The sequence below is a fragment of the Brachionichthys hirsutus genome, chromosome 14, assembly GCF_040956055.1.
Source record: "Brachionichthys hirsutus isolate HB-005 chromosome 14, CSIRO-AGI_Bhir_v1, whole genome shotgun sequence".
Classification (NCBI taxonomy): Eukaryota; Metazoa; Chordata; class Actinopteri; order Lophiiformes; family Brachionichthyidae; genus Brachionichthys; species Brachionichthys hirsutus.
Genome location: NC_090910.1, coordinates 10,147,657 through 10,165,263, shown reverse-complemented (window position 1 = coordinate 10,165,263; position 17,607 = coordinate 10,147,657). Strand labels below are relative to the sequence as shown.

Genomic DNA, 17,607 nt, shown 5'->3' with positions numbered 1-17,607 from the left:
CATTTGTTAACACCTTGACCTTAATGTGTTTCAATATGTTTGAGGCAATTAAATGTGATTTATCACTGTCCTGTGAGCTCGGCGAGATAATTAAGGGGTTGCAAATGACGGACGTTGTGGTCTCAAATTAGCTTCAGCTGGCTCAGCGGGTTCGATTTTGAATCTCGGGTGCGGTTGAGGCTCAATCGCCGCTGATGCCCGCTGAAGATTCCTCTTTCACTGAGGTCAAGGCTGGAATCATCTCACAGAGACTTGAAAATTGTTTCATTCTGAACCGAACCACAGGCAAAATATGTATTTGGACTAGAAATGAGCTCAAAGTAGCTCTAATCATCCTGATTCGACGGGGAAGCGTCTTGTTGTGGCTGAGATGCTGCATGCAAAGTGTGTTTTAATGAACCTGAGTGTTTTGGATCAAATGCATTTAGGTGCCGGGGGGAGAAAAAGCCTTGCTCATGGCCAGACTAAACATGGCAACCCGGCACAGACGCCAGCCAGGCAGGGTACTTCATTAAGATGTAGCTCCAGGTACGTTCTCTGTGTGCAATTATTTATAAAGTACTCATAGTCTGCACAAGTATTTAAACCAAATGTAGTGCACTCTTCCCATATGGCAATCAATGAGCTTCGCCCACACCGCTGGGATTTTATTGGCTGTAAATCTGAGTACTGGCATGCAGCTACATGCCGCCCATCTTTATGTTCCAATAATTGAGCTGCTGTTAGCGGGACTTAATGGAAATGCACTCCGGAAACTTTGAAGTGTCTTTGCCTGATGCATTTGTTAATAATTTGGCCTGTTCATTCCCTGCAGTTTCATAGAATCAGCAGTCTCACAGTTGGAAATGTGAAATGTGAGTTCATCCCAGCACTGTGTCCATCGGAATTGGGACTTTAAATGACCCGTAGGGGAAAAGGATCATTAGGCTTGCTTCATTATGCGTTTTAAAGTCAGCCTAGCACTGGCACTGGTGACTTTTCGGTGCATTAACGGTTTTGGAATTTGGAAACGACCATTTGAGGAAGAATCAATTAATTCATTGATATTAGTTATACGTAGGCAAACATGGGCAGATCCAGGGGCGGAGTCTAAGGGACCTTTGTTGAAATCTCATTGGCTTCTGAATTGTGCCTGTCCCGTCACTTTTCTATTTTGTTGTGGTACTATGCTATCCGGATGATGCTTAGTAGCGATTCTCGTGTTTCTGACGTAATTATTTTGTCGAATTATGTTCGGATTTTTGAGATTATTCTCAGAAAATATTCAAAGGGAATTCTTACAAGCAGATTAAAACTGCAAGGATGTTGGACTTGGACTTTGCTCCCCTTGTTAAATGTGACCTCTTTGTTGCAGATCCGGGTGAAACCCATAAACATCGGCCGATACTCAACCGAGATATCGAGGAACACATTTTGAAATTTTCCTTGGCGGAGGTAAAAAAAATATTCCCAGGTGGCTGATTCCAAACGCTGTCTCAGCATCCCTCGGAAGTGATGATGAAACCGTATCATTAATGTGATAAAACAAAAGCTCTTCAGGCCCGGTCACTTATTCTTTTGGCCTAATGAGCAGCAGCAGCAGCCTCAGCGCCTCCGATAAAATGCAGCGTGGAATTATTATTAAACTCGGATTGGGGAAAACAGCCCGCAGCCTTGCACCCCGTCGTCAGGGTGATTCATCACCTTAATCCCTCTGAAGGGGTGATCCATTTTGTGATGAACTCCGAGCCACCTCACACAAGCAGGCATGCACTCCTAAAGCATGTGTAATGGTATTAATTATTAAACAGCCACATTACAGAGACGTTCTTACGGTGCAGCCGAGCGGAACCCATTTCCACGTTCGTTCCATTCGTATAAAGGCTGTTTATCTCAGCCGCGCCGAAGCTGATGGATTGTTTCTTTCTTTTATTCCTTCACAAATGTTCCTCTTGACTGACTCCCAAAGTTTATAGAGTAATATATAAACGACTTCTCAAGTTTACCGCTCACTCTGATTGGACTTCTACAAGATAATTCATGAAAACTGTGGCTGCATCTGAGAGGTGAGCGATTCACTCTCGGCCTCCATCTATCTGGTGTGTAGAAACGGAGGGGAGTCGCTCTGATTCACACATGCGAGCTAAAAATCTGAGGCCATGCTGTGCTGCATGCATGGCCTCTAATCTGTCTCGTAGCAGGGGGGGGGGGCAGAAGTCCCACACGTCTGTGCATTGAGAGCGTGAAGTCTGTGAGATATGAATCAACATAGTCGATTTCGCGTCTATTGACGGCTCTCTCTCTTCTCATTAAGTCGCAGGCATCCATCAAAAAAGCCAAAGACTCCCCGGCTGTTGTTGGTCGGCCACGGCGAGGAGCTCCAGCACGCCCCGGAGGACACGCAGGGATGTCGTTGTGGCTGCAGGTTTAAAGAGCAGGAGCAAATCATTCAGCACAGAGCGCATGCAGGCAGATTTCCCTTCAGCGTTGCGCTTGCCTCGGTGTAATATCAGGCTCCAGCGGGTTTGCCGTGTCGATATGTGGCATTGCGCTGCATTCAAATAAGAGACGTCGCTCAATGCGAAGAATAAAATGTCGTGTTTTTATTTTTATGATGTTTTTGATCGTTTCTAGAAAGGTTGCATCGAAAGACTTTTCTGTGAATTTGTGTTTTAAGACTCTGCTGTGGAACCAGTTTGTATGAATTGCTTCATTTGGAGGTCAAAGTGGACTAAAAAAAGACATTTGAATAATTGTTTTTCTTGGAGGAGTGCTGGTGTCGTCTTTGGAATAAAAATATAACGTTGCATGAAGCTGCAGGGATTTAAAGCGAGCATTTATAAGGCTCCCTTTAAGGTGCTCTAGTTGCACCTCATCGTTCCAGGACGCCGTCCATCATCTCCTGCTCTGACTTTGTCCCACAGCCACCCCTAAACTGTCCAACTTTGGTCTTTGATGGAGAGACCTGCGTGCTCACAGTGCAATTTCTCGTGCGCGTCCCGCTCACTCAGAGTGCACATTCGGCATTTTTGTTGTTGTTGTTGAGTCATCGATCAAACGCCCCCGCTGGCCCCAAACCTCAAGGTGAACATAAACACCCACAGAGCAGCATGGATGGGATTCAAAGGTGGCTTTAAATCTAAGTGTTTGAACACTTGACACTCAAACTCTGATTCTTTGTTCTAACTTAAGTGTAAAAATCTTATTCTACTTTGAGACGCAATGTTATAAGCGATGATGCTGGATGTTATTTCTATCAACACACCAGTGAAGCATAGTTCAAATACGTTGACAGTGAACTTACAACGTGGTTTCTCTGATCATTAATACGCTTTTGTAAAAATGCGCCCATTTATGGTGGCAGAGGCTGTATGGGAAGCGCCGACTGCTCATCCCTAACGATAACCGTTCACATCATCAATCACGCACCAATGGAGCAGCCAATGGGAGCAATTTGGGATTCGGTATCTTGCTCAGAGACAAGCAGGCTACAGAGCCACAGATGCCACTTCTCTGTAAAAATAAAATAAAAAAATAGACACCTCGCAGAAATAAAACCAATTAGTGATGATAAAATTGGAGCTGTTGAATTTATCTCCTGAGTGCAGTAATGGGATTTTGACGTTTCTTTGTTGTTGTTGTTTCCTTTTATTGCCCGTAACAGCAGCTCACAGCGAACTGCTTCCTTTTGATGTCCTCAAACATCAGCTCCACTCTCTCTGATGTGTTACATCACATGGCTGATGGCATGTTGCCGGTGTCACCTGATGATCCAAGAGTTGCAGAATATTCAATACTCTTATCTTTATTCTGACAGTTTCATGTAACCCTAAAGTCGACCTGAGTTTATTGTTTCTCATCAAGACATTGATCCTTTATTATCCATTCTTTCTCATCTATTCTAAATCACTGCATACCATCACCCACTCAGCAGGAGGTAAGCGTGTGCGTGTGCGTGTGCGTGTGTCTGTGGCCTGACTGCGCGCCACCTCTCATTCGGTGCATGTTCACGAGCGCGCGCACATCTTACGCAGCTCCTCTCCGCGCGCGCAGGGGGAACCGATCCCAAACTTGAATGAGCTGTAACCTCCAGCCTGAACGTGAATTGTAAACTGGGAGAATATACGGGTTGTAAAAAACATTTTTATTTTATTTACTGGTTGCGCGCTCTGCGGTTCGATAAAGGTGAGTGACGCGCGCTTCTAATAACCCGCGACGCGTTTACGGCGCGCAAAAACTGTATTGTAATCTGCTTCATGAGGCTTTCGTGATCTACATGTGGAAGTTTTTCTCTCATGGCTGCGCAGTAAAGCGCATTTTGCTCGAGATATACATTGTTTTATAATGTGCGTGTTTTTTTTTTTTTTGCATGGATATCATCCAACTTGCGCACCATTTCTCGCGTATATTTTTATTTGATATATCTGATCTTAATGAGAAGCGTTTTTTTCTCCTGACAGGTGTCGGCATGGAAAGCGCTCCGGTTGAAAGTGAAGTGAACGCAAAGTGCGTCTCCTGGCTCCTGGAGGACTGCTTCGTGAATTCCAGCCGCAACGCGACCCACGAGGATTCGTGGGAGCCGGAGGGCATGTCGCCCATCATCCCCATCATCACTGCGCTCTACTCTGTGGTGTTTGTAGTGGGCTTGCTGGGCAACTGCCTCGTTATGTACGTGATCATCAGGTACGATGCGCGCACGCAGTCATGTTACAGTTACATGTATGTTTCACCCCAAACATGCACGCGCTGCTTCTGTGCGTTTTGGTGCGTGAAGAAAGACCCATCAAAGGTATGGAGAGAAATCTGTTTCTTTTTATGCAACCAAACAAAAAAAAGGATTTGCAATTAAAATATATATATATGTGTAAACAAGACCATCATTATTTTTGGTTGCAAATCCATTTTTTGAAAACAGATTTCTCTCCATACAAAGGAAGATCATATTTCTCTAACCCCTGCTTATGCAGCTCACCCACAGGGCCATGTCAGGTAAGCTCACAAGAAAAGGTTGATATTAATGCTGCGATTCTATTTTGTGTGGCGCGTAAAACCCCCCAAAAAAAGTTTCAAGGGGCTCATTTTACAACCCGAATGATTCTACGAGATCTACCTCTACAACAATGCTCCATCGATCTTCCTCCGTGCTGGAGGCCGTGGCGTTAATCAGAGCGGGAAGCGGCGGTGCTTTGTCACGCTAGCAGCTGCTTGTACCTCGTTGGGTGATATTGATGGCGCGCGCGAGCAACAAATCTCCTCTGATGTAATGCGAAAAGCGGCGGCGCCGTCCAGAACGCCTCGGTCATCAGACACAGTCGCCTCAAATCAAACCGATTGCATTTGCGCGTCACGGGAGTCCGATTTCACCGCTTGTGCCCATCGTCTTCCTCGCCATCCCATCCCCACGTCTCTTACAGGTACACGAAGATGAAGACGGCCACCAACATTTACATCTTCAACTTGGCCCTCGCCGACGCCCTCGTCACCACCACCATGCCCTTCCAGAGCACCGACTACCTGCTGAACACCTGGCCGTTCGGCGAGGTGCCGTGCAAGGTCTTCATCGCCATCGACTACTACAACATGTTCACCAGCATCCTCACCCTCACCATGATGAGCGTGGACCGCTACGTGGCCGTGTGCCACCCGGTGAGGGCCCTGGACTTCCGCACGCCCGTCAAAGCCAAGAGGATCAACGTGTGCATCTGGATCCTGTCCTCGGCCGCGGGGATCCCCGCTTTCGTTCTGGGCGGCACGCAGACGAAGAGCGGTGAGGAAGTGCTTTCGATCTCCCATTTTCCGGGCCGGCGTGCGTCCAACGGCGACGACGTGAGCTGAGAAAAGACGCTTCAAAACGTGTCACTGAAATGCTTTAAGGCGAGAAATGCGTTCCATCGAGACCGTCCGGGAAGGATTTCCAACTATAGCCGCACATCATGAATACAGATGAAGGACGGAAACGGAGTTGGGTTAAATATTCCCTCCGGAGTGCTTCTAAGGAGCTTCTTAAAGCGCAGAGTGGAATCTTGTTTATAAGTCGCCTAATTCACGCCTTCCTCTCTCTGTGCTTCTGCTCCCGCAGACGTAACCGAGTGCGCCTTGCAGTTCCCGGAGCCCTACGCGTACTGGGACACGCTGATGAAGATGTGCGTGTTCGTCTTCGCCTTCGTCGTGCCCGTGCTCGTCATCACCATGTGCTACTCCCTCTTGGTCCTGAGGCTGAAGAGCGTCCGGATACTGTCCGGCTCACGGGAAAAGGACCGCAACCTGCGGCGGATCACGCGGCTGGTGGTGGTCGTGGTGGGCGTGTTCGTGACCTGCTGGACTCCCATTCACATCTTCATCCTGGTCAAGGCGCTCGTGGGCGTGCCCGAAACCACCGCCATCATGGCCGCCTACTTCTTCTGCGTGGCTCTGGGTTACACGAACAGCAGCCTCAACCCTGTCCTCTACGCCTTTCTGGATGAGAATTTCAAACGCTGCTTCAAGGATTTCTGCCTCTCGGCCAAACCGAGGGGCGGAAAGGCTTCAGGGAGCGAGAAGGCCGGCAGCGCGGCGCGGGGGAGGGGCCCAGCGATTCCCCTGCAGAACCCGGGAGGCGGCCGGGAGCCCACGTGACTAGCGGTGGAGCTGTCGTCATTTTCCCCGACTGGAAAAGAGTCGCGTGACCTGGGCCTCACCCACGTCACGTCGGCCATGTAGCTGCGGCTCGTTTTACACGTTGGCGAAAAAACACGGCGAACATTCATATCAGCGTTCAATTCACAGATCAAAGGAAAGTCACACTTGATAAATTGGGATTCAAGTTTGACTTTAACAGTTCATGTTGTTGCCTCACAGCAGGAAGGTCACAGGTTCCAATCCGACTTGCGGCCTTTCTGCCAGGAGTTTGCACGTTCTCTCTGTGGGGGGGGGGGGGGGGGGTTCCCTCCGGGTTCTCCGGCTTCCTCCCTCCCACCACCAAAAGACATGCAAATTAGGAGCATTGGTTACACTAAAATGTGTCCGTAGGTGTGAGTGTGTGTGATGAACAGGCGGCTTGTCCAGGGTGTACGACCCGCGACCCGTTAACGGACAAAGCGGTCAGGAAGATATTTAACAGAAAAAAAAAGAAAATGAAACGTATTGATTTCTGTTTATTTTTCACACAGTGAAATATAAATCAGTGTTTTTAGGCTAATTCCATTTAGATTTGATTTATTCCTGTCTTTTTCCTCATCTACTTTTTTTGGGTTGCCAATAAATGCCTTTAACAGTCTGGGATCAGACAAGGTTCAAAGACGTCTAACAACACTTAATACAGGTTTTGTGTAACACTAATGAGCCAATGGTTGGTGCATGAGACATCAATGTGCATTTACGATTTGACAGAGGGCTTTCTATCAGCTTTGACCCTGGAGTTGTGTCCAGTTTGATACGTTGTTCAGTTCATGATGTGTAATTAAATCTCATTAAACATCATTGCATACATATACTGTAGTCATGTGGAAATACTCGTGCTACCGTAGAGAAATGTCACCTTTGTGCAATCTGAAAACACGAATTGCTACTTGAACGAATTGTGCATATTGTTGAATACAGTTTATTTTGACAGTATATTGTTTTGTATTGATAACATGAATCTGCACAGGCATTAGCGATGCATGTAGCATGTCAACAGTCATTGCTATGATAGCATAATGCAACATCTGCAGTTCTATGCCTGATGGACAGTGTTGTTATATTGATGGATCTGCAAATAAGACTGAATTTATTCATTGTATAAACACATTTCTATAATTAAGATCCGGGGCTCTAATTAAACTATTTAGAAGCAAAAATCTATTTCCACAGAGATATATGATAAAGTCATAAATCCAAGCTGTGTGGGGTTGGGGGGGGAAACTTTAATGTTTAACCACATCTTGTATAGATCCATAAATATTTCACATATATAGAGGTCCCATTGGTGCACAAAAAAAAGAAAATAAATGTTACTAGAATCAACCACCTTTGACCATTTCCTCTTTGTTTTTGAATCTCTGTGTCTACTGTTCTACCCTGGATTGTGCTTCATCCACAGAACAGGAAATGTATTGATTTTAAGTGAAGTCCTTCACATTAAGGTGAGTTAAACCATTAAATATTGATTTTCTTCACTTCCACTCACGTTGTTGTCAGGTTCAATTTGGAATGTTTACTGTCTGATACTCTCCTTCCTCAGATGTTGCCCCAAAAAATAGATTCTGATTCTTACTCTGCAACAGCATTAGTGTTTTTGACATTTTATTATTGCAGTAGCTCAACAGTAAATTCTCCTGATTGGACAAGAGCAAAAAAAAATTTTTTTATGGAATATGTAACACTCTTGAAAAAAATAAAAATGAATGGATGAACGATTGAATGTTTTACGTCGAAATTAGTTTTAATGTGTGACAACAGCGCCCTCGTACGGACGTAAGTTGTATTACTAAATTATGTATATGCGATTTTTGTTGCTTTACTTCCTCGACACGAGAAACCTGTCAGTGTTTGAATTATGTATTTATTATCAATTATTTCTGGGGTTGGAGTAAATTAAATTCTCCATTATGGAGGATCTATTTTTTATTTTCAGCTTCTTCTTCTTTTTTTTTTTTTCTTTTTTTATCACAATTGTCATGAATCCATTTGAATCACTGCATTGTCTTTCATTGTATGCGACACATTTGATTTATTTTAATTTTAAAACTCCATATGCTCGTAAATTAAACGTATTTAATATTAGAAAGAAACCTGTTAGAAAATAAAATGAAGTAAAGAAGGCGCGGCTGCGGGGCGAGTCATGATCACGTGACTCCCCTACGTCATCTTGACGTCTTTCTTCCGGGTTTATCCATTTGCTGGGGAACAACAGTCAACTGTTTCGTCTTCTTGAAGGGCTAGTCTTCGAATTTCGTGGAAATGAATCGTTTGTTTGGCGTCGGGAAGCCGAAAGCTCCCCCTCCGAACCTAACGGACTGCATCGGGAATGTAAGTACAGTCCCGAGATAACTTTTTGAACGCTGTCCCGAACAAAGTAAGCTAATGTTTTTGTCAACAGGCTCTATTTACCTACAGAATGACACCGGAAGCGCTTCAATATTTAGCAGATATTTAGTATCTCACTCAAATGTGATGGTATTGCCAGTCCGTTTTGTACACTCGCACAATGAATCAGCGTTATGTAATCAGAGTATTTGAGCTATTTAAATGGCGACCAACAAGAGACTTGTCCCTTCCTCGGCGACGTGGAGTCACTGGACCAGTTTCACTGGTTATTTGTTATCTGACAAAGCTGCTGTTGCTTTACCAGACTGGTAGTAAACTGTTTTATTAGCCTCAGTTGAGCTACCCTTTTGTGAATGAAAGAAAAAATAATAATCTTGCGATTCATTTACTTCTGACATTATTTACTGCTGATGAAGACTTGATGTTTATTTTTACTTTAAGGTTGATTCTAGGACAGATTCTGTGGACAAGAAGATCTCCAAACTCGATGCTGAACTCATGAAATACAAGGACCAGATGAAGAAGATGAGAGACGGGCCTTCGAAAGTAAGATTCATGTCTGATGCTGCCGTTACTAAAAGAATATATTGAGACAAACGGAACCAGAAATGTCTGTTTATGGAATATTGACGACAGTATTGGCTTTTCTTTTTAAGCATTACTCCTATTTGTTCTCATCCTTTAAGAGAAATTCCTACAAAATTAGGATTACTTGTCAAAATGAATCCAACAGCATATCTGGTACATTTTGAATGCTAACAATAAAGTATTTTGATCCGTATCTTTCCCTTCTGGTCAGTTTATCTCGACCACGAGTCGTTATCAATTGAGAAGCATTAAAAAAAGGAATGTTTTTTTCTTTTACCAGAATATGGTCAAGCAGAAAGCAATGAGAGTTCTGAAGCAGAAAAGAATGTAAGCCATTTTTTTTATTTCTAACTAAATCTAGTGTTTATACCTCAGATGTTTTCCTCATCACTCAGAGTTCTTTGTATCTTCCAGGTATGAGAGCCAGAAAAATAACCTCATGCAGCAGTCGTTCAACATGGAACAAACGAACTACACAGTCCAGAGCCTTAAAGACACAAAAACAACAGTGAGCCGTTTCGTCTCCCAGATGGGATGTTGGAAGTCGGCGTGGTTTTCTCCTAACACTTTACGTTCGGTTCTTAGGTCGATGCCATGAAGGTTGGCCTTAAAGACATGAAGAAAGCCTACAAGAACGTTAACATCGATAAGATCGAGGTGTTGGTTCTACGCATTTATTCATTTATTCAATCAAAGCCATGTGATTTTTAGCTAAAGATAAGAAAAACTGTATCAACTTTTAAGTTTATACATACTCATTCTGACAATAAAACAGTTGGTGGAATTAAAAAGATGAACTTTTTTTTTTTTTTCTTCCAACATTCAGAATCTTCAAGATGAGCTGGAGGACATGATGGAGGACTCCAACGAAATCCAGGAGGCGATGGGCAGGAGCTACGGCACCCCCGATATTGACGAGGGCGACTTGGAAGCAGGTTTGTTTGGCAATCAATTGCAATTACCCGATTATAAAATAAATCGGGTGATGAAATCTGGGAGACGGCGCTGATAATAGACGTCATTCGTTGACGTGTCCACAGAACTGGACGCTTTGGGAGACGACCTGATCCTGGACGATGACACCTCCTACCTGGACGAGGCCTCCTCGGCTCCTTCTATCCCAGAGGGCGTGCCCGGAGAGAGGTCTGCCAACCGGGTAACTGCACACAGCTCCGGGAGTTCTCTCACTAGTCTGTAGCTTTCTCTGATCGCCACTCTTCTTTTTTGTTTTTCCAGGAAGGTGTTCTGGTGGATGAGTTTGGTCTCCCTCAGGTTCCTGCTACATAAGAGCAATCAAACTTTTTTTTTTTACGTGTATTATAGCCTTTTACTATTTATCTAACCAACACTTCCAAGCCTTAAGATTCAAGTGTCTGCTGTCCAGCAAATATGGGAAAGTAACAAATGAAAACGAGTCATCTTTGACTGAGATCTAATGACGAGTGCATCCGGATGCTTGAGCGTTTTCACTGTACAGTTTCCGCTGCACCGAGTTGCCACGAATAAAACTCTGTTTTTACAAACAGGACTTTGAAGTCAGTCAAATCACTTTACTGTCAAGTTAAGCAGGTCAAAGTGCAGAATCGAAAACACGTGCACATTCGGACACGTTAAGAAAAGGCTCGACGAAAGCAACAGCTCCCGATGGCGCGCCTGCGACTCGCTGGTTGTTCTCATCACCATCTCATCCTGTAGGAGTGGGGGAAGAGCTTAAGGTGAAGATACTCCACCACGCTCTCGCTTTCCAGGATTTCAAATTCATAAAAAGGAATCTGGAAGCAAGAAAAAAAACAAAAACATTACAAGTTAAAACAGAAGGCCCTATCTAGCATCTCACAAGCAGAGGACATTTCTCCATCAGCTTCACAGCCATGAGCACGGTGCGTCAGTCCTAGCTAAACAAACAAACAAAACGAGAATAGCATCATTCGGAATAAAAATGTATCCAGTAGATAGTTAAGATTAGAACAGATCTAAAAGCATGTAAAAAAAAAAAAAAACTACGTCGAAGACGCCTCTGCGAGCGAACCTGGCAACCTTGAAGGCACTGTTAGCTAACGTTAGCTAGCTAGCTGTTCGACTGCTAGCGTTGCTGGAATAAGGGTGTTTTTGGCTGAAAACGTTTCTCACGGCAACAATTAACAGGGAACATGGAAAAAAATATATAACAGCAAAATCTATACCTCTGTTTACAGCAACACGCCGAGCATAAGCGCGTAAAAGGGCAGAAAGACTGCATAATGCTAATATCTACTCCGGTGAAGCCATGACGTGCGTTACCCGAGACTACTTCTGATTGGCTAGTGATTGTGGGCGGGTTGGACAATGAGGGCTTATGATTGGCTAGAATTACACCAACCCCATAGTAGGATCAGGACTCTTTACTTCCGCGTTGTTGCACGCATTTGCGTGTGGATCGTGCGGCGTTCAAAAACAACACAATTTCCGTTTGTACTGCAGTCGTGCGATTCTTGGTTCGAATCTATCGTTGTAGACAAAATTTTGAACTTTACGCAACACTAGCAGATAAAAAACGTTAATCTGTAGCACAGCGAGGTCTTGATTCTTAAGAAATTTAGCTATAAAAGTTATAGTTATATAAAAGTTGTTGTTTTTTTAAGTTTGAAGCTCTTTGCACCGGAAACGTTGTATTTGTGGATTTATTCAGAGTTTTATGACACCTCATATATTGAGTTATTTTGATGATCTCCGGAAAAGTTAATGTTTCCGACGGCATTTGAAGGCAGCACCATGACGTTTGAAACAGATCCAGACAGCAGAGGGCGAAATAACATACACAAGTAGGCCTACAAGTTCTTTGAGGCGTTTTATGATAGGACTTGGATGTTAAACTTGGCATAAAAGTAATTAACGGCCTCATAGTTTCACTTTTGGTGACACTAATGTGTTTTATTAAGGCCATTTGGCAAACCACTGCTCCACAGGATGGAGCTAGTACCAGTACCCCGTGTAAATAAAGGCGACAGCAAGAAATATCCTGCAATAGTTCGCCCGATGAAGTGACGGTATCAAATTAAGTTAGACATCTTTGTCCTTAACATTTCACTGCACTAACACGGTTTGTCTACGAGTATGTTCAAGCATTTTCCCTTCCCCCCAAAAATAATTCCGCTCTCGCTAGCCGGTGCATGTCGAATGAGTCAAGCGCGACACGGAGAACTGACTTGTCGGGTCTTGAAAAGCACCTGAGGAGGAAGTTTGATGCTTAAGAATTTCAGATATGCCAAACAGACGGGCGGAAAAAAAAAGACAGAATTAAGCAACATTTATTTCAGTTGTCATTTATGGAAGGAAAGCAGTGAAGTACAACTTTATAAAGGGCTTTATTTAAAAAGTTTCTATTATAAAATGTAAAAATGTCATTAAACCCAATGAATTGTAAAGACCTATAATGTAGAGCTTCAAAGGTTTATATGACAGACCCCCCCCCCCCCCCACCATTTGACAACTGAATTTTCTTTTCATTAGCGATGTGTACATTTGGCAATAATGGAAGTTCACAGCAAATAGATTTTATTGCTTTGGTTTGTTTATATGGGCGAGCTGAGCCATGCAGCGCGGTGATCTAGCTGACGGAAGAGGCAAAGAGGGTGAAGAGGGACGCAACGGAATGGCTCTTTAATCGTCCTTATCCTTGGCACCGTGCTTTAGGATGCGTGTGAACTCCACGTAGTTGAAGTTGTTCTTCTTGTCAATGGGGGCCTCCCTGAAGAGCTCATCCACCTCCTCATCCGTAAACCGATCGCCCATCGTTGTGAGAAGCTCCCGGAAATAATCTTCCTGGATGAAACCTGATGGGAAGAAAAAAAAAGAAAGAAAACTATAAATCAACATGTTTTATTGAATAAAAATAATATTAATTTTGTGGTCAATTAAACAATTTTGGATCGACCAGAGCTCCATAGAGCAACGCAGAATGCTCATGTCAGAACTCACCTGTCCCCTCCTCATCAAAGCAAGCAAACGCATTCCTGATGACGTCCTCGGGGTCTGTGCCGTTGAGCTTCTCTCCAAACATGGTGAGGAACATGGTGAAGTTAATGGGCCCGGGAGCCTCGCTCATCATGGTGTCCAGGTAGGCGTCGGTGGGATTTTTTCCTGTATGAAGAGACAGGCTTTCAATCACATCACTACTTTGCAGCATTTGTGCAAATCAAGCAAGTGAAGTACACGGATGAATCTTACTGAACGGAGAGAGATTAGCTTTTTAAAACTCACCGAGCGAGGCAAGCATGTCGTGAAGATCCTCTTTTTCCACAAACCCATCACGATTCTGGTCGATCATGTTGAAGGCTTCCTTGAACTCCTGAATCTGAGACTGGTCAAACATGGCGAAGACATTGGAGGTGGCGCGGTGAGGGCGCTTCTTTGCGGCCTTTCCCTTTGCTTTTTTGCTCGACATTTTGACTGTTTTATAACTGTAGAGAAAAAAAAAACACATTTATACACGTTAGGGTTAATGTGCCAAAAACATGTTTTAACCAGTTTGACATGAAGGCCATCGCTGGACCAGACCAGACAAATTCCACACTAGTAATGTTTCTATCATTAATGCAGTATACTTTAACTCAAATTTCTAAAATATTTGCTGTACGTCAAAGATAAAGGATTTATCCAATTAGCATTATCTGCCTATTTGGCTGCACGCCATGTTTGCAAACACACGTAAGACCTTAAGTGCTGTAATCCCTTCAGTGTGGCCGAGTAGACGATGTACGCCCTCCAGGCTGAACACAATCTGAAACGGTCCGTTTTCAGCAACCACTCAAACAGTTTTACAATTAAGAAGCTTTCTTGCTGCGTACAATTATACGTAGAACATGTACGCCATGAAATTTGGCTCCTGCTTTTGACCCATCCCTGAGGAGCACTGGGCGGTCCTTAATGTGCCCGAGGGAAGCTGGAGTTAATTACGTTGCTCAATAATACATCGGCACGCAGACTATAAAAAGGATAATCCTTCAGTCTTAATAGGGCAAACAGGAGCCAATGAGATAATTCTACTTATGTAGGTAGGGTGCACACACACATAACATGTACCAACGCATTACTGATTTGAGTTTACACTTGCGAAGAGCGAATACTGTCATGCTACACTGTAGCCAAGAACTGTGACAGCAATACATCAACTTTTTAATCATGAAAAAAAATATGAAAAGTCAGTGCATACAACAATGGGTATAGGTGACAGTAGAAATCTGCATCCCCTTTCACTGTTAATGACAAGAGGGTCCCATCTTTGGCACCATGAGACAGCACAACAATATGGACACATCGACCCAGTGTAGACCTGATAAGACAAAAGAGTAACTGGCCCCTGAAACGGGACAAAATCTGACCAAAGGTAAAGTAGACCATATCACTACTCAAAATACGATTTAGTCATTTGTGCCTGGAACTCAGTGGGATGGTATTTTAATTCTCTCCCCGGTGTGGTGACCCTCACTGAGCTATAAATGGGAATGAGTCTCATCTCTGTAGGTTGATAATTAGACAGGCGCCATCGAAGATCAATGTGTTTTACTAATCTCTGTCTGCAAGTTTTATTTCTGAATTCTAAATGTGAACTTTACCATCTCGAGATCATTTGCAGCATCTAAAATACTGAAAAGCGTAAACGCAGAGAGAACACATATCAAAACGTTTACTTGCGTCGGTAAAATTTCAAAAAGCGCAAGTTGAAACGTCATGTATTAAAAAAAATTTTTTACGTCAATTTAATAATTTTAACTCAAGAGGCAATAGTAAGTAGGTGCGCGGTTTTAGTGGATTGAGGCCTAGCTTCAAACGTATTAAACACAATTATGACGTTACAAATAATGCCAATAATGTTCCGGTAAAAAACGTCATCTTCTTACCTAGAGCTTACAACAAGTACCGAACGTTTAAAGATCGCATTAGATGCGGAGTCATTGCTCGAACAGCTATGAATTAGCCATGTTTTCAAGCTATCAACCGAACACTCAAAATGGCTCTACCGTGTGGTTCACCTACGTCGTAAATATCTAACACTTTTACGGTACCCTTAAGACAAAGCATTTACGACGCAGCTAACTGGAAGAGATAGAAGAGCAAATTTAAATGAATTTCTTACCTGACAACAACCAGACACCCGTCAGCTAGCCCACCGCTGCTCCCTTTTTCAACCACCGCCCTTCACTTCCTGGTAATAATGCTCGTTTCCGTGGGGCATTTTGGAACAAACCAACTGAGGAAAAGAGGGGTGGCCCGCAAGCGTGAAATCATTAAAAAGGATTGAACGACAATTTTATTCAGTGATTCTATAAGATAATGCAGAGATAAATTTACCAACCGTTTGAAAGCTCTATATAACATCTTGTCATTGCCTGGAATTAAATATGAAACGTATTTTAACATCCCCGATGGTGTAAAATGTACCTTTCGCAAACACTCCCTCGCTGGCGTTTGACATTCCTGGATATGCCCTTTTAAGGCAAGACAGAATACAAATCCGACTTGTTGGGTAATTCATAAAAAACAAAGTTTAAACGTGTACATAAATGTAAAAATGTCATTTAATTGGACTCAATATGGTGTAGATTATGCAAATCACATGCAAATTACTTACTGGGGTAGTTTGGAGTTCTCAAATACCTTCACCTCTCAAAACAATGTCATTTGTGGTTTTTTAAAGCTTCTGACATGTTTTAATATTGTTCAAAGAAACTTGAACCCCTTTGAGACTTCACTTTGAATCAATTAATTGAAAGAAAATAAACTAAAAAAGATCATTCGTCCACATTTTCAGTAAATCCCTTTTAATGACTTATTTTTGACACGCATGTCACACCAATTAGCTACAGCAGGAATTATAATTCCGTTTTTTGGGGGATATTCTGATTCCTGAAATAGTTTTTCCCTTTGCTTTTGATAGCTGTTTATGCTCTGAGGTGTAGACAGGACCCGTTTATGCTCTTCCACAAATGAGAGTGAGAATGAAAGCCAGAGTGGCACAGCGATATAACTGGTATCTCTTGTATGCAGGCTAAAGTTAGCAATGATCACAGCTGAGACCGCTGTGGTAAAGACAAAAGATTCAGATTAACAAGGACGCAGTTGTCTTAAAGTTAGCAAGTAAAGTACTGTATGTAACATTTGTACAATTATTCGCATTATAAATGTAAATAAATCGAGGCTCATCGAGATGCTTTTTTAAAATTGAAATAATAGATGACATGTTATATTCGTCTACTATTATTATAATATTAATAAATGGTAAATTTGCTTCTGTAGAGAAGCAAAACAAAAGTATGCATGTTTATTCATAAATACAATACACACCAAAAACAGAGATTCATGTTGTGAATCTTATAACAGGTGTGAGATGGAGACATAAAAAGATCAAACAACAGGTAGAGAATTTGGACAAACCCCACAAACGTCCACCTGTGTGGTTTTACCTGCATGTCAGTCTGTAATGCACATCGGTGGAGACCTGCAACCATAAATGTGTTGACCCCCCCCCACACACACACACACACTCTGCTCTCAGCTATATTTATCTCCGCCGTCACCATAAAAGGCTGCGACTGCTGCTTGGACACTCCAGCAAGGGCCGATATTATTTTTGTTGTGTGGCCCGCAGCCTCGAACGCACCTACCTGCAGGTCCGGCTGGGATATCGAGCTTTCAGTGTGGAGTTCATCTTTTCCATTAGAAGATTGGAATTTGAGGCTTCGTGTCGAGGGTAAGTTGCATATGAAACAGGTTGTAACTGTCATACGTGTTTATTAAAGCATGCTTTAATAGCTACTTCATGTTTCTCTTTCTGATTTTAAGTATTCAAATTTGAAGATTTTTACAATGGCTAAAATACATTTCTTGTTCTTTTCAATTTAGAGCAATTTAATAATAAGTTTTTGCTCTTTTTACTCATTTTGGCATGATGCTATGATTTTTCTTTTGGTTCGAGACAGTTGCTATTTTTTTTTGTCTTCATCTTTTGACATTAATTATCCATGTTCAACAAGTACAGAACATGTCGAAGTAAAT

The 17,607-nt window shown here is 42.9% G+C and overlaps 2 protein-coding genes and 1 pseudogene across 2 annotated transcripts; 2 read left to right on the top strand and 1 right to left on the bottom strand.

Moving 5' to 3' along the window:
- Positions 1–4,447: 4,447 nt before the first annotated feature.
- Positions 4,448–6,678, top strand: LOC137903631 (delta-type opioid receptor-like; annotated as a pseudogene).
- A 2,142-nt stretch (positions 6,679–8,820) lies between these two features.
- chmp5b (charged multivesicular body protein 5b) lies at positions 8,821–11,098 on the top strand. Its single transcript, XM_068747805.1, has 8 exons — positions 8,821–8,967; positions 9,427–9,531; positions 9,854–9,900; positions 9,988–10,081; positions 10,159–10,230; positions 10,400–10,508; positions 10,614–10,729; positions 10,810–11,098. The coding sequence occupies exons 1-8, from the start codon at positions 8,899–8,901 to the stop codon at positions 10,858–10,860; spliced, it is 663 nt and encodes a 220-aa protein (XP_068603906.1). The 5' UTR covers positions 8,821–8,898; the 3' UTR covers positions 10,861–11,098.
- A 1,745-nt stretch (positions 11,099–12,843) lies between these two features.
- On the bottom strand, positions 12,844–15,802 carry myl12.1 (myosin, light chain 12, genome duplicate 1). The gene is made up of 4 exons (XM_068748117.1): positions 15,689–15,802; positions 13,813–14,012; positions 13,531–13,692; positions 12,844–13,385 (listed from the first exon to the last, which is right to left on the bottom strand). The coding sequence occupies exons 2-4, from the start codon at positions 13,994–13,996 to the stop codon at positions 13,213–13,215; spliced, it is 519 nt and encodes a 172-aa protein (XP_068604218.1). The 5' UTR covers positions 13,997–14,012; positions 15,689–15,802; the 3' UTR covers positions 12,844–13,212.
- Positions 15,803–17,607: the final 1,805 nt, after the last annotated feature.